Below are 17,721 nucleotides of genomic sequence, written 5' to 3' on the forward strand. Positions count from 1 at the left end.
CCAAGATCTTATGATAAAACCCTAATTAGGTTTTGTTACAACAAACTTCTTTCTAGCCAATAAGATCATTACAATGAACTGGACACATGTCCATCTTGATTTTTAACCAATGAGAGAATAGGTTAGGTACATAAAATAGTATTTGATGAGGCGCCATGCGTCACTTGCTCCACCATGAGATGAATCGTGTTCAACAAACCTAGACGTGCTGACTTGGAAAACCTTGATTGGCTTGAATGTGAATAGGATGCCACCTCAACCTCTTCTGAAACTATCTCCATTCCTTGATCACGTTCACTTGTCTTTACTCTAACTTACAAATTTTCCTCCTTGTGAATCATGAAGTATTTTCTTCCGTAACCTGATTTGATCTTGAAATTCCTTGCCTTGGATTTGGAACACATTATTGTCTTGGAAAGTAGACTTTGATCATTTGGAATCCATGTGATGTGTATCCTTTTCATGCATTTGTGAATGTTCATTTTCCCTAGCCTGGACCTTGATCTTGCATTATAATGGCTGAAATTCCTCATCTTTCTTGATGTAGCCTTGAATGTGCATCTTGACCTTTTTCTTTAAGTTGTAGACTTCATCTTCCCTGTATTGTAACACCTTATTATTTTGCTCTTTGCTAGTGATCGTGCTCTCAATTGGTCATGTTGAAGAATGATTCTTGTAAGTGTTGCCCCTGTCATTTCGTGGAAAAGTTCTTCATTCCATGCTCCACGTTTCCTATTCCTTGCTGGCATCAAACCTGAAAAAAAAGGAAAGTAGAAATTAATTAAATGGCATTCAAAATTACAATATTAAATCATGAAATTGACTTCTCAAAGCCCTTCTAAAATTTGGAAATGATCACTTTAGGACTGCAAATGCTAACACAGGTCTGAAAATGAAAGACTTCTGGTCTGATTTGTCCCTAGTGTGCACCTGATTCATTTTGAATTGATTAGCTTGTGATCTGGTTTTCTTTAAAATCACCTTCAATCTGCTTATTAGGGCTGACTTTGATATGATGCAGGTTTGATTCTGGAAATCAGAATTAGGTCTTCTTAACTCGCATTAGGGCTGCTGATAATTCCGCTCCAAATCAGCCTCAAAACAGATACAAATGTTTCTCAGATTCGTTCAAATCAGGCCTTATAACTTTGCACCCATGTTTGATATTCAAATTCATTTCCAGGTATAAGAAAATTGCTCCAGAATCTGATGAAGTCTGCATCTAAGATTTGCTCCAAAGTTACTAAAATGTCCTTCAAATGAGGTCTTGTAAAAGCAATGAAAATGACCCAAAATTACACCAAAACTGGTCTTGACAAATTTGCACTATCTCTGATAATTGTTTTGTCCAATCTTTGCCTCTTTAGTTCGCTCTGCGTTTTAGGTCTGATCTTCATAACTCTAGATCTGATTTCTATGTTTCTTCTTCGTCCAACAATTTTTTTCTTTCAATGCTGGAAACTTGATTAAATTTCAACTTCTACCACCTGCTGGCTGAGTGCGAACTTGAGAATATTTTCCTTAATATGATTTTTCTTTGAGAATTCTGAGTTTGATTTTCAAGAACTAGCGCTTTCTTCCTCCATTTTATATGCTTCATCCCTCATGGTTGCACCCTTTCACTTCCAAATAAGGCCGACTTGGCTTTTTTTGAAAAAACATTTTATTTTGCTTGTAATCAAATTCGCACCCTCTTTAGCACTCAATCGACTTGATATAGATGAAATGCCATCTTACTTTGGAGCGCTCATCAACCTCCACCCTTTGAATTTCCACCTTCCAGCAATATACCTTGTAGCAATTTCTTGTGTTGGTTTAAATTCGCACTTTCCTTCACTTCATAATTCCACCAACTTGCATCCTTTGAGGTTTGAATTTGATATTTAATGATTCTCTATCCTCATCTTTGCAACTTAAAGGTTTCATCCTTCATCTTCCTAAAGGACCGATTTACTTTTGCCTCTTGAAATTTGCTAGTGTTTAAGTTAGATGCAAATCAACTTCCTCTGTTCCAACATCTGGTTCTCTTCCTTTTGAAGCATGGTCGGATCTTACCCTTGATGATTGAAAGTTACATTCTATTTCGTTTTACTTACCCTTCTCACGAACCTAGGTTGATTCGCACTTTTCATCTTCTTAGGAAGATCGACTTCTTATCGCTTGAAGTTGATGTGCACCTTTTTGTTATCATTGAGGGTTGAACTTAGTTAATCAAACTTTATTTCCTACCAACCTAAGTTGGTGCTCAGGTGACTTTGTAATACTTTTTCACTTCACTCCAACTTAAGTTGGTGCGCAAGAGGTTCGCTATTAAAGTCCAAGTTGAAATGTTCTTCATTAATCCTTCTTGCCAACCTAGGTTGATTCGCAGCCCTTTTCCTATCATTGAAGGTTGATATTTTAGTTCAAGCAATTTCACTTTCCCATCAACCTAAGTTGATCCGCAGGCACACTTACAAAGTTTTTCTTCCTATCAACCTAAGTTGATCCACAAGCACTCACTTAGAAATTTCCTGTCAACCTATGTTGATGCATAGGCTCTTGCAAGATGTTGGAAGTTGATTGTCCAAGTCCATTGCCTTAGAATTTTGCTCTCTCCTAAAGATGAAAATTGAAACACACAAGAGAGGGACTTCATTATACAAGGAAGATTTTATTTCCTTCAAAATCAGTATTTTCCCAAAATCAAAGCCTAGAAGGGAATTTCCTAGTTCATTCACCTTGACTCCTTCCGGAGAACGTTGGCAGTATTTGCAACATATTGACATTATTGACAACCTACATACTCAAGCAATTTTGCAACGTGACCACAACCTGACATCTCTTACTCACTAGCAAAGGTTAACGACTAAGAAACTACTGCCAAGCTAAGAAAACTTAGACTTTTAGTTTAAGCAAAAAGTGGGGGTCCCTATTTGCAATGGGGCGATGTGTGAAAACATCACAACAAGACCTTCATGGCATATGCAATTTTTCATAATTTCATTGCCTTCAACTATGTTCCAAGGGTCCTCCAAACCCTTAAAAAACACCTTTCATGCTCTTAGGTTTGAGTGTTTTCAATTTTTTTTCTTTTTCTTCTGTTTTTTCATTTTCACACCTAATATGGTTTGACTCTTAGTGCTAACACTCTTTGAGTACTTGGGTGTTGAGTCTTGGGGCCTTGGTTCACTATGGTCACATTGGTACTCGCCCAATCTATGCAAATCTTGGTGATCTTGTAACTATGGTTACATAGAACAAATATTAATGGCAAATGACAAGCAGTAACTAGTTTTTGAAGTTTATGTAGCGATGTCAAGTCAACCATAATATTATGAAAATCCATAAAACACTAGGTCAATGCATTTGTAGCTTTGCAAGGGTTTTCCCATTGTATCTTGTTTCTGAAAGGGCATATCATAAAGTTCCTCATGCCAGGAACTTGCATTGTCTCAATTAAAAAAAAATCAATACAATGTATCGAAAAGGGTTTGTATTCTATCAATGACAATGGTTATGTTTCTTGTAAAGGTTTTCTTATTAAAAGCATGGAAGTGTGAGTACAAGAATATTGACACCATGTGCCGCATGTAATAGAGAAACTAATATTATGTAATCATGAGTTGGGGATCAATTTTACAATTTTGTTGTCTAACCATTTAAATTATATGAAATTTTGTTTTGGGTGGTTCTTTTTTGGCTAACATGAACTGGAGTGCTAGTAAAGCATCTGAAATAGTATTTTCTAAGGATGATTTAAAAAAAGTTCCCAAGAGTAGGAAAAACAACAAAGTATTCTTGGGCAATGTAATAATTTAATTCTACTAGTTGAAATGTTAATGCCTTTTTTGTGTTATTTTTTAATGATGAACTCATCTTTGTATGTGTTCAAGATGTTTGTTTGGATTGTCTACTAAGCACTAAAAGTTTCTTGATATTTACATTTTGTGAATGTTCAAAACAGTAATTTAACTTTAAATTTCACAATACAATTATGTGGTACATTAACTTATGTTGTTTTTCTAGCATCATTTTCATGGATGACATCAATGTTTATTCTAACAGTGTTTAACATGCAGGGAGCAGCAATTGATCGTATTTTGGGAGCAATTGTGCATCGGCAATGTATGGATACTCCAATAGATTATGTCCTATGCATCGGTCATTTTTTAAGCAAGGTATACATGCTCTCAAAATTGTTAAGAGTTGTCATTATGCAGTTTGCATCCATGATATATATCTATCATAGACATTTAAAAGTCATTTAGAATTATTTTCTTGAGGAAGGATCCATTTTGTTTCCATTCCTTGTCACATGCAAGGCCTTGCAGAATATGCTTTTTCCTTTTTCTTTCTTTCATTTTTTCTCTGACAAGTCACTTGTTTTGTTGCATCAGCCCCTCAAAGCATAAATGGACTTTTTTTGCCTATATATGTTTCATTCAAGTATTTATGACATGAATATCTTGACCATGTGGCATCTTTCCTAACTTCATTGTCACTTATGTAAATTTATTGTGCCCTGTTTTGTAATTTTAGTTTGGGTACTTAGCCCTTTGTTTGACTTAACAAAGGTGGACAGTTACTACGGATGATGATGTTTTGTGGTTTTATAGTTCTCAACTCTATGTGATTTTGGAAATTCCAAGGGCCTTTCGCTTTAGGAGGGTAGTGTGTAGTTTATGATCTTCAAGGGGGACAAATTATGGACCAATAGAGAAAAAATCTTTGATCATGTGAATGAAGTACGAGGAATGGGTCACATGAAATGGGATGGCATGTGCATAAATATTTTTTGGCAATGGAAGACTCTGTCAGATCCCATACCTACACATTGAACATACCCTCAACTGCCCTTGATCTTCCACTACCACTAATCTTCCTCTTTCCTCTTGTGGCAATATCACTACTACCACTACCAACCATGGATGGCATAGGCATCGATGATTGTCCAGAAGAATGTATTGGCATTGTCACACCTTTAGATCTTATTTCTGCCTCATATGCAATCTACGGGCCTCTACCTTTTCATCCTCCTTTATGTTTAGACAAACCTTAACTCCATGGCTTGTAATACCCAAGTAGTGACACCATACCCTTGTGTAGCCCCCACTTAAAACTGTTGTGCAAATGTGACACAACCGCACACTACTCCCCCCGAAATTTTTCTTTTTGACATCTATGGCTTGTTCTTATTTTTGATATCCAAAAATGAAGACAACCCCTATGAATTTTTTTTTAAAATTTCATATCGTTGTTTTTCTAAGTTGCGTCTCTAAGAGCCAAAATGTGCCTTGTTTAGTGTTTAACCTTTTATGCGAGTTTTGGCCATTTTTAGTTAGAGTTTTAGTTGTTTTTAGCTTTTGCTTTTGTCTCTTTTAGTGCAATTTTGGGGTCTAGGATGGGCATTGCAAGTAAAGGAGTTTTTCCAAGGTATTGCAACTTGCAAGTTACTTATATACTTGTAATCGGGTCTCCAAGACCCGATTACAAGTAAGTATATTGATAGTTTTTAAATGCCTATAGTCAGGATTAATTAACCCTATTGCAAGTGACTTCTTCAACACCAAGGGCATTTGTCATCGGGTCTTTATGACCCAATTACAAGTTACTTTCCTTCAAGTGTAACATACTTGCATTGATTTGTTTTACACTTGCATCGACTTGCTTATAACCTGATGGATAGTTTTACTTGGCTTCATTTACTGCATTTTTATTAGAACTTGTCTCCAAGACTTCGTGGTGGGTTAGGAGTTTTCCACCTGTTTCCTTTAAATGCTTCCTTTGAAGTTTGAGATTTCCATTTCTTCCATCTCAAGATCGCGTCAAGGTCAACGCTAAGTGGTGTTTCTTTTCTTGGGATTTATTTTTCAGGTAAGTGTTCTTTTTTTATGTTTGCATTCCTTGTTTTTAAATCACATCTTTTTCTTCACTATTAGATTTGCAAAGAATGAGTTCATTCGAACTTTGCATTTGCGTGATGTTACTCCTTTTCTATTTCGGTTTTGAAACCCTTTCATCTTTTCAAAGTGATACGATTTTGGTTCATGGTTTCCATTGCTCACGCGTCCTTGTTTAGGTTTTGAGCTAGTTATGTTGGACTTCGAATTGATTGCATTTCATTTCGTAAAGTATTGAACTTTCTCATGTTACTCATCATCACGCATGTAATCTGGTCTTGCAAACTCGATTACACACTTGTTCTTCCCATAGTAATTTTTTCCACTTGAAATCGGGTCCTAATGACCCGATTACAAGTGCCCTTGGGTCTCATTTTCCACGTTGTTGGCCTTTAAAGTGATGATTGGATTTTTGTAGTTTGATTGCAAGCCATTTGTAAACACACGGTCATGCATACATGCAATCGGGTCCTCAATACCTGATTGCAAGTGTCACATTTATTATTTCGTTCATCATCTCTTTCAAAGCTTGTTTACTAGCAATTGGGTCTTGGAGACCCGACTGCAAGTAAGAGTTTTGACTCTTCTCCACAAGTTCTTGCTTTCTTACTTGTGCATCTCAAGTCCATTCCATTTGCAGTCATGCTTATCCATACTCTAAGTGATCCCAAAAGTTACATTGCATGCTATCCATATGCAATCAGATTCTCAAGACCCGATTGCAAGCATTCATTGCCATTCACCCCTCAAGCAATACACTCACACTTGCAGTTGGGTCTTTAAGACCCGATTACAAGTGCAAGTTATGAAGGTTTACTTGCTTCCATTATACTTGCAGTTGATCCTTTAAGTTCCGAATTCAACCCATGTCGCTGTCCAAAGCTTATCCACAAAGCATCTTTTTTTGGTCCAAGAAATTTCATGATAAATACCCATACAAGACTTGGTGTGAGCATTGGTTTTCAAAGTTTTGGCATCATGGAATCCCCAATAGCTGCTGAAGATGTTCTTACTCTTTTGAGTTTTCATCACAGCAGATTCCCGTTCAATGACAGAAGAGCCAACATCTCCTTCCAACAAGAAGATGAAGTACAAATATGATAAATACCAGAATGAGATCACTCCCACTCAAGTGGTTTCTCTCATTGATGAGATTAGGGACACAGAGATTGGACATGTTGACATGTCTAAGTTTCTGGAAAGAACAGAAGGATCGCCGACTCATGGCATGCGGTTGCTTCTGAACAGTCATACCCATTTGGTTTCCTCTTTCCCAGTGGCTTCCTTGGAGTTGGAGTTTGCGCTTGCATTCGCTGCTCATTTTGACAATGGATCTAGGACGATCAAAGATGCTGATGGCAATGTCATAGTCAGGTTAAATGTAGAAACAATTGATAAGACCGTCAAATTTTTCGCTGCCCCTGTGTATGTAGACATCACTATGAAGAGTGCTCTGGATTATTACAACCAGAGAAGGTCGGACTGCATTAGACATATTAATTCTAAATGGCTAAAGGTTCCCAGGACCTGTTTCTCAAGATGGCCCAAGTTGTATCGTTCTGACTTCATTGAAGAAGTTGGTGATATGATCACGCTTCTTAGCAAGATAATGGGTTTGAGACACTCTAATGTGTTTGAGATCTGGATGTACAAGTACATTGTAATCATGAGAAAATGGCAATCTCACACTTTTTGGGGTGAAGTTATCAGTGACAACCTATGCGAGCAATTGTCGCAAGTCCGAACCACCCTCACCTTTCACATGAATTCATACTTAGTATACATAGCAGACTATTTCCTGGTCTTTCTACCAAAGGTGAGAGATCGTTGGTGCTAGTTTGGAGGTATTATGAGCAACTCACTCTGAGGCCCAGTAGAATTCATTACGAAAGAGTGCAGGATGCTTTCTTTGGTCATTTCATGTGTCTATTTGACAAAACACTCAAGAACAGGAGAGTCTCAGAGGCAGCGTGGAGGAAAGTGAATTAGTATGGGTGTTTGTTCTTGCAATTCCCAACTTTCACCTATATGAGAGTTCGATGTTTTGAAGGTCAGCCATACAGGCTACCTAGATAGCCTACCGCCAAAATCATCCTGATGGAATTGACCCAACAATTGATGGCAATTCATGCAGAATAGTTAGTCAATCACAAACTAGGTATTAATATTTCCTCTCACAATCCATTGCAAATTGGTCGGTATTCTTTGACCACCTCAGCTAGAGCCAAGGCAATGGAAACAAAACTTCAAGAAATCAAATTGACGAAGTTCAAAGAAAGGAGAGATTTTGATTATCAAGGGATGAAGGACAAAATCAAGAGAGCCTTCACTCATGTTCATCGCCTCGAAGACATATGGGTTGATCTTCACACTAAAGAAGATATCAGGAGAATGGATTATAGTAGGCTCACCTTGGAGCAGATTGTAGATTTGGATTTAACCAAGATCCCAGATGGAATGGTCGATGACGAGAAAATCCTTAACTTAGAATATACAGAGCAAAGAGTTACAGAGGCTCCTTTTCTCTCCTCAATGGTCAAAAAAGGAGTGTGATTCTATTTTCGATAGATTTCAGCCCATTCTTGCTAACACCAATGTTTGGCTAAAGAAAATTAATATCAAGACCATCAAGATTAAAGGTGGAGTAGAAAGTGATTCAGTTGGACCGATTGGGCGAAATCTGAGGTCAGAATCAAATCTAAAGAAGGAGCTTCCTCTTCTGGCACTAGAATCAAGTTGAGAGTCAGCAGGGCCTTGGTTATTCCTCCACCAGAAGTGTCACTGAAAGGGAAGGAGAAAACACAAGTGCAAATTCATGTTATTGATGATGAAAATGACACACGAGGAGAATACAGTAGGATCACCGCCTTCTATAGGCTCAGATTCTCCTCATACAGCTATTCCTCAATTGTCATTAGATGTACCCATGTCTCCAATTGACACGGATGTGGACTCTTTCTCCACCATTCATATAGATCCTGTGGAACTGTTGTCATTTTATGACACCCTTGGTCCATCCGTAAGAACCGATCAGAGATACGATCCATGGACCAGTGCTGCCCCGATTGATCAAGGAGAAAAGCAGAAGAATTATGAAGTATGAGGTGTTGCCCTGGAGGAAGTTCCTCCCTTAGCCTTTTTTCTCTTTCCTCAGAACTCCGGAAACCCCAAGTTCCAAAGTTCTTTCTCTTTGCCTTCTCTCGTTTTCTTTCTTCGGAACCTCAAGGTTCTGAAGTTCCCTCTTCGTTTTCTTCTTTCCCGAAACTCCGGAACCCGAAGTTCCTCCCTTTCTTTCCCCTCCTCTTCTGTTCCTTGGAACTCCGGAACCCCGAGGTTCTGAAGTTCCTTCCCTTCCTCGGAACTCCGGAACTCCGAGGTTCCAAAGTTCCTCTGCTAAGTCCCGCCTTTTCCTTGCCTCCTTCTCAGTTCCTCAGAACTCCGAAACCCCGAGGTTCCGAGGTTCCAAAGCTCCTTTCCCTTGCTTTCTCCGAAACCTCGGAACCCCAAGGTTCCGAAGTTCCCTCCTAGCCTTTCTTCCTTCCTTTCTTCGGAACTCCGGAACCTCGAGGTTCCGAAGTTTGCTTCCTTTGCTTCCCTTCTTCTTTCTCGGAACTCCGGAACCCCGAGGTTCCTTCGTTAGCCCTTTTTTTCAGTTCCCCGGAACTCCAGAACCCCAAGGTTCCGAAGTTCCCTGCTGCTCTCCTTTCTCCACCCCAGAACCCTGAGGTTCCAAAATTCTTTCCTTGTTTTCCCCACTTCAGGAACCCGAGTTTCTGAAATCCTCTGACTTCTTTCCGGCTGGCAACACTTCCGGATGGCGTGATCAACACTCAAAGCTTTAAATGCTTCGACAACTTTTGTGACGTGCACTTTCTTTTGTGGAGCTACAGGGGTGCATTTAATGTTTATGGCAGGATTTCCATCAAGAGGTACGGGGCCATGCTGTTGTGGTGATTTAATGTCTGCATGCTTTGACTTTGGAAGGTCAGTCAATCCACCCTTCTCAGGGTTGCCTTTGTGGGTATGGCTAGGTTGCTTGCATGTACAGAAGTCAAGTGCATGCACTTCCCTGTAGTCCCAGGCTGACATACAGGGGTCTTGATCACTCTTGTAACCATTTTTCTATATAAAGGCTGTTAAGCCTCATTGTAAAGGGTTCTCTCCCTGCTGGCTTGAGCTATTCTATGCTCTCTCACTTCTCTTGTATTATTCTGTATTCTGCAACTGTAAGTTGGCCATTGGCCTTATAATTAATTGAAATCACCATTCTTGCCTTCTTTCAACTTATGTATGTTGTGTATGTTTCCTTACCTTCATCATAGGTGTGTGTTTTGTGGTTCTTCTCTCATATATGCCATGTTAAATTTATTTTTGAGTTTGACTTGTGGGAAACCTTCTCCCCTCTTGACATTCAACGAATTCTAACCTCCATACATGCATTGGCATCACTCATACAACTAAAGTCTGTGCATCTCCTGGGTGTTTCAGTTGATTCTTTGTGTCATTTTGGGTAGGGAGAGAAACAATCTCTTCTTGGTGCATCACCTCCTTTTGTTTTTAGCATTTCTCTCTTCCCTTTACCTCTGCAAGTTGTTAGGACAAGCTTAGGAGTAAGTTTTGAAGTGTTCATCACCTGCACCTGGATTGAGAAGAGAGCCGGCCTTCTCCGGAGATTCACCCCCTTGTGCAAGGTCCCACACTTCGGGGTTGTTTCCATGTTTCACAAGGTTGCTGAGTTGATAGCTTAGCAAGGGTGCAACCTTTTGTGATAACAAGAACCTAGTGCATCTGTTTGTGATAGTATAGAAGTACCTGTTGAGACTTCTCACGGTGACCTGGAGAATGTCTTTGATGTGAACACCTCATATGCCACCCTGTCTAGTGTATCTTTTCCTGAGGTCGATACTTCTGCAATGAGTTTTGATAAGTTCATGATAGAAGCTAGTCATGATTTGCCACCTGAACAAACGCTTGTCGTTGTCTAGACAGATACTTCTCCCAGAGTAACAACTGTGGTATAGGTAGAGCTTGTTTCTTCACAAAACACGGTTGCAGTCTCAAATGTGAACTCATCAGAACTACCCCCTTGGTTGACTTCAATCACGCCCAAAAGGAAGAAGCAAGAAATCTCTCCCGACATATTTGATTTCAAGCAGCTTAGGAAACCTAAGTCAAGGGTTGCTAAGAAGGCAAAAATAGTCTCATGGGTGGTGGTGGATAATAATAAAATGAAATATGTAGAAGTGACAGAGCCTTTAGTTGAGAAACCACAAGAAGAAATGCAGCTATCAGATTATAGGCTTACAAGGGTAGAACTTGGAAAGAAGACGCATATAGGTATTATGCATGATGCTATAGATTCAGTAGCTTCACTGGTTGAAAGTTATGATGAGCTGCTGGCAAAGAAAAATGAGCTGAAGGAAAAGAATTCACAGCTCATCACAGTGATCCAAAAAATCAGTAATTCTTCAGAACAGGTGATCCTTTGACCTCCTCCACATTTAAAGAATCTGTTAGGCGATTGGAGAAAGCTGCTCAGAAGGCCAAGGTAGTTGATTCTTGGTTAGATCAATTGATTGATCAAAGCACTCAAGTGGTGAAGAAGGCATTGCATGTATTAAGTAATGTAAGAGCAACAAAGTTAAAGTTGAATCAGACTTTGGAGGCTTTTAACCAAAGTCTAGGTTCAATTGATAAAGATTTAAAAATCTGGCATGAGATGGATCAGATCAAATTGGAAATCCTGTGCAAGAATATGGTGATACCTAGAAGAGAAAGGTATATAGAATTCGATGAATTTTTGTCCAATAAGTCATTGGTTATCAAGGATCTCATCAAAGATGTACAAGCTACTCTTGAAATGAGTGACGAGATGGAGTGGGATATCCTTTCTAATTTTGACAAAATGTCCTGCAAGATCTTAAGTCATGATGGAGAGTTGCTTGCAGAAGATTTGATACTTACTAAATTAGTGTCAAGTCTTCGCCATGAGCTAGAATCAGAACAGTTTACTGTGGCTTCAATCCATAGGTTTGTGAGTTATCAAGTGTTCTTCGATAAAATGCAAACTGTTCTTGAGGAGCATAAGGAGGCAACAGTGAGGTATTTTGATGTCATCATCAAGACAATTTCCATTGCCAGGAATACAATATGTCCTGATTCTGATGAGTAGCAGAGATCCATCAACAATTTCTAGTCTTTCATGGTCAAAGATAGGAAAGAATAAGAAGTGTCTCATGACACTTACATTTTGTTTTTGACAAATTACATGTAGTATGATTGCAAGTGGATTCTCACTTGTAACCCTATAAATTGAAATTACATGTAAACAAATTACAAGTTCATTAGCAATAGAACTATAATTTGAATGTCATAGTGAGTTAGTGAGTTGTGGAATAAGTCTCAGTTGGTTAGACTTTCCCCACATTTCGCTCTCAGCCCCTCTCCTATATATACATGAGGGTGCCCTATGTAATCTTTATCTTTTTAGCAAGCAAGAAAACTCTGCATAATTTTGCAATCATAGAGACTTTGAGCTTTATACTTGGAAACTGTTTTTCTTCAAGTAATATCAAAAGAGTTTGGAATTTCAGACTTTGTGTTGAAGCCATACATTATTTCCATTGTGTTCTTATGTCAATAGTGAAATATTTTTTTGTATTTGCTTGAGATTGTAGAAAGTTGTTGAGGAGTTTCATTCTGAATATTTCCAGACTTTGTGCTAAAAGTATTGAAGATTGAATTATAATATAGTTTAGTGTTAGAAGTTAAGAAGAGTTGCAAGACTTTGTGCTTGTGGTTGTTCCCATTTTAAGTAATGCGAAGGTGCATCATAGTTGAAGACTTTGTGCTGCCATATGTTGTATTTTGTTCTTGTTTTATCATTGTGAAAAAGGTAGATAGGATTGTGGGAACTTAAGACTTTGTGCTTAGTTGCTGTTTTCCCGTCCCGAAGGAGGTGATGGAAGTCTTTGTGCTTTCAGGAAACTTCCTCTCTTGTCTTGCTTTAAGCTGCTGTTATTATGTTTTACAGTTGTTTCTTTTCTGAGAGGAGAAAATAATATGATCTTTTCTAAAAAAAGAGGAAAGGTTGCTGTCCCACCCAAATTAGATTAAATTAGATTAAGTATTTAGTTAGTAGAAAAGGGGGAGCCTTCCCTAAATTAGGTGAGTTTTATACTCACACACTGTGGTTGAAACAATGCAATCACTTGGCGGTAAACCAGCCAAGGACAAATCAAAGAACTGAAGAATGCAATCACTCAACTGCCTGTGCAGTGGGAGGACTAGAAATGGAAATTAATATCGACTCCACCGCTTATTCAACGGGAGGACAGTATTACAAACTCAAGATAAGTGGCCAAGCCAGCCTCTTCCACTTATGCAGTGGGAACCAAATAAGAAATCTGAAAGATAGTTGTTAGTACCAAGGATGAAAAATCGCGAATAAATCGCTTGAATCGCGATGCAAATACCTAGACGATTTAATCGGCAATAAAATCGCGATAGATATTTTTGGTAAAATCGCGAGTTTTGGGCAGAATCAATCGGGTTAAAATCGTGATTAACTTTTACAATATCGCGTCATAAAAAAACCCTAATTTCTTAAAAACGAAAAACTAAAAACTAAAACGCGGACGGAAAAAACAAGGGGATTTCTTCATCGCGTGATTGTGCTCCCCGACGCGATTGCGATTTCGTCTTCAGCAATAAAGTTATTTTACATAAAATTATTCTTTGTGTACCATGGATGCAATGATTGTAGGATTCACACAAAGTGAATTTGTCGAAAGGGCTTCATATACTTTAAGCAACTGCTAGTAGGCATAAAGCCAAATTCTGCAACCTTTGTCAACACCCTAACAACCAGTATGGGTGTGCCGGAGTAGAGTAAGGAGAATACCGTAAGGTAAAATGTTTAATTGTAGATTCTAATTTACTCAAGAATGTGCATGGTATAGGAGACCGATGCAGATTTTAAGACAACCATCGATTTGGATAAGAAGCCAATCAGTGAAAGAGTCAAATGAATTATTGAAAGGCAGAAATAATTTGCAGTTTATTAAAATTTTCAAATGTTCGATAATTTTATCGATTTATTGCCGATTAAGATATTTACATCTTTGGTTAGTACTACTAACCGACTTTACAAATTCATTACAATGATTTCTGAATATAAGAAATATTACTAATATAAGATAGGTGGCTAAGCCAACCTCTTCCATTTATGCAGTGGGACAGTAGAAAGCCAAAATGTTGTTGTTAGTACTACTAATCAGCATTACAATAAATATGAAATTTGATAACCAAGTGCTGATTATGAGCTGACAACTGCAACAACACCTCCAATCATCACCTAACCACCCAATCTACTCACTCTCAAAAAGCACACCCAAAGACCAACTTTCGAAAACCTGATATTTATGACAGCAAGCTGGAAATGCGTAACCAGCAACACCCAAACACACCAAAATGCTCCTAACTCTTTCAAAACCCACTCAAATCACCCAACAATACACCCAAACTGATAATAAGCATTTTTCGACTAAGAACCAACAGGAAAACAGCAGCAATATAACCCCAAACACTAAACACGCAACCCAATGCACTCCCTAACAAAAATGTCTAAGCTGAAAAGTTCGATTTGCAATTAAAATTTGGAAACTCAATACTAAGGGCTATAAACTTACAAATCTTATTGCTGGGAGCATAGAAATCTTTAGAGCCAATACCCAGAATCAACAGGAGCCCGCATAGGAAACTAGGAGCAAAAATACGCTTCAGCCATAATGCCAACCAGCAACCCGGAAACACAAAAACTCACACCAAAAACAAAAAACCAACTGAAGCAACCATTCCCAATAAGCTCTATCTAGGTGCTATCTCTCAAGCACGAAACTGACATAGGCTAGGAAGCTCGCAACTTCGAAGCACAAATCAGGCACCATTTCGGCAGCACTTCATGATACAAATTTTCATGGATGATCAAAATGAGAGCTTAAGTCACTTATTTATAACTTTTGCCCAGTCAAATTCAAATGTAAATGCTCCCCAAATTCGCCCAAATCACATTTCATTTCATTCCACTCACATTTGGTGATTTATTTCATTTCGTTTCCTTCAAGTATATGGGCGCCCAAAATGAAGTCCACCACCTAGGCTTCAAGTTCGAAGTTTTCTCTTGGTCCACACTTTGCAACATAGAAACATTATAACTTAAGCATTTTCCATCCATATCACCTGACTTAGGTAACTTATTAATCTTTTAAAAATAAAAAGTATTTCCCTTTTCCTAAGTCGTCCAACAATGATAATTAAATATTAAACCTTAGAAAATTGCTTACAAATCAAATACTGATCAATACGAAAATGAACCATGAATTTGAAGTGCTGAAAAACCGTCAAACTGATTGGGTTGGAATCCTACACTAAAAATAGAACTGCCTGAAAGACACTAAAAATATTAAGTCCTGAAAACAACTCCAAAAAGATTGTTCTTCGAACCCTGTAGCTCAGCACGGAGAACCCAGAAAAACCCTATAATCATGATCACTGCCATCAACTTACTAAAAATAGTAAGTTCTGCAAACTCCTTTGAACTATTTGCATGTCATATCACTGCCAAGCTTACAAAAATCTAGAAGGAAACCTTGATTCAATTTGCCAAACTCCAACTAGAACATCCTTGAAAACTACGAGGAATCCTCCTAGAAAATAGGAAACTCTAATTTTTGCTTCCATTTAGCCTATGGGTCTCTAGAATAGGCTAATGGCTCGCTGAGCTTGTCCTTACTGAGAAGGGGACATTACAGTCCACCCTCCCCAAGATTGCTTGTCCTCAAGCAATGGCAAGCCTGGATGCTATAGAATCTCTTCACTCTCCCAAGTAGCATCCTCCGCAGGTAAGTTCTTCTACTTCACCAATTACTCCCTGATTGTCCTCCTCAAGGAGCGCTCTCTGAAATCAATAATCTTTTCGGGAAGCAGCACCAACTACCCTTCCTCATCCAAAGGGGGTAAATTTGAAGAGACCACAACGCTGCGTCCGAGTGCCTTCTTGAGGCGAGACACGTGGAAAACATTATGAACTCTACTACTCTCTAGTAGCTCCAACTCGTAAGCCACTGCACCAACCTTCCTGGTGACTCAGAATGGACCATAGAAATGTGACTTGTGTTTTTCTGCTCCACTCTTCTTGAGAGAAGATTGTTTGAAAGACTAAACTCTAAGATAGGCCATGTCTCCAACCACAAATGATCGCTCTACACGTTGCTGATCAACGTACAACTTTTGTTGATTCTACACAATCTGGAGGTTATTCTTCAAAGCCTTTAAAATATCGTAACACTGCTGCACCATATCCTTAGCTTGAGGGGCTTTGCTATCACCAAACATCAAATCAGCAAAGCTAGGGGCCTCGTAACCATACAATGCTATGAAAGGAGACATCCTAATGGACATGTGATATGAGGAATTATAGCAATATTCCCCTAAATGTACCCAGCTCACCCATGTTTTTTGTTGTTCTGAAACATAATTTTTGAGATAACCTTTTAACCATTTGTTTACAATCTCTGTTTGTCCATTAGTTTGGGGGTGGTAGCTTGTGCTTGGAGTAAGCACTATGCCGCACAATCTGAAAATCTCCTACCAAAAGGTGCTTAGGAACTTGCTGCCCCTATCACTAACAATATTCTTGGGCAGCCCATGCAATCTAAACACTTCATGGAAAAAAAATCAGCCACTTGAGCTGTTGTAAATGAGCTAGTGATGGAAAAGAAGCGAGCAAACTTGGTTAATCTATCCACCACCACATAAATGCAATCCTTGCCATGAGTTTTTGGCAACCCCATGATGAAATCCATCAAAATACTTTCCCATTTTTGGTTGGGAATAGGCAGAGGTTGCAACATACTAGCAGGTAGAGTGTGCTCATTTTTGTTCATCTAATAGGTGTGACACTCTTTGATGTAGCTCAATACTTCATTTTTCAACCCCTTCCATGTGAACCTCTCACAAATCTACTTGTAGGTCTTGAAATAACCTTGATGACCAGCAAGGGGAATGTCATGAAAAGTCCGTAGAATCTTCTTTTTGAGCTGAGATTCAGGTAACAAAAAGATCCTACCCTTGTAGAGTATCAAACCCTCAGCCACCTTGTACCTTTCATCTTGAAAAGTACCCTCAATAATGTTGGTTGCAAACTGATTTTTGGCATAATCAGCAAGCAATAAATCTTTCCAATCAGCAGTGAGCTCACACAAAGAGCTCAAATGGGATCTCCGTGAAAGAGCATCTGCCACAACATTGTTTTTGCCTTTGACATACTCAATGTCAAAGTCGTAAGCTTGTAGCTTGCTCACCTATTTCTTCTGCCTCTCACTCAGGTCCTTCTAATGCAAGAAATGCTTGAAGCTATTGTGGTCTATCTTCACTACAAACTTGCTTCCTACCAGGTACCGTTTGAACTTGGTCAAGGCGTGCATAATTGCAAGCATCTCCTTATCATAGAGAGAATATGACCTCTTAGCTCCTATCAGCTTTCTGCTTTCAAACACAATCGAGTGTTTGTCTTGGATCAACATAGCTCCAACACCTTCTCTTGATGCATCACACTGAAGCTCGAAAGGCTTGGAGAAATCAGGTAGGGCCAAAATAGGGCATGTGCTTATAAGTTCTTTAAACTTGTCAAAAACTCCTTGTGCCTTTTCTGTCCACACAAAAGCTCCCTTCTTAGTGAGATCCATGAGGGGGGCAAGCATCTGAGACTAACCCTTCACAAACCTCTGATAGAAGCCACATAGATCCAAGAACCCCTTCAGGTGAGTCAAGTTCTTAG

The 17,721-nt window shown here is 38.8% G+C and overlaps 1 protein-coding gene across 1 annotated transcript in view; it reads left to right on the top strand.

Annotated features, from left to right (window-relative positions):
• Positions 1–17,721, top strand: part of LOC131068561 (alpha,alpha-trehalose-phosphate synthase [UDP-forming] 1) — a 246,855-nt gene that overhangs the window by 217,491 nt on the left and 11,643 nt on the right. Inside the window, exon 15 of the mRNA XM_058003775.2 lies at positions 4,062–4,160. Coding sequence (XP_057859758.1) covers positions 4,062–4,160 — 99 coding nt within the window. The remainder of the gene's footprint in view (positions 1–4,061; positions 4,161–17,721) is intronic.

Source organism: Cryptomeria japonica, chromosome 11 (genome assembly GCF_030272615.1).
Source record: "Cryptomeria japonica chromosome 11, Sugi_1.0, whole genome shotgun sequence".
Lineage (NCBI taxonomy): Eukaryota > Viridiplantae > Streptophyta > Pinopsida > Cupressales > Cupressaceae > Cryptomeria > Cryptomeria japonica.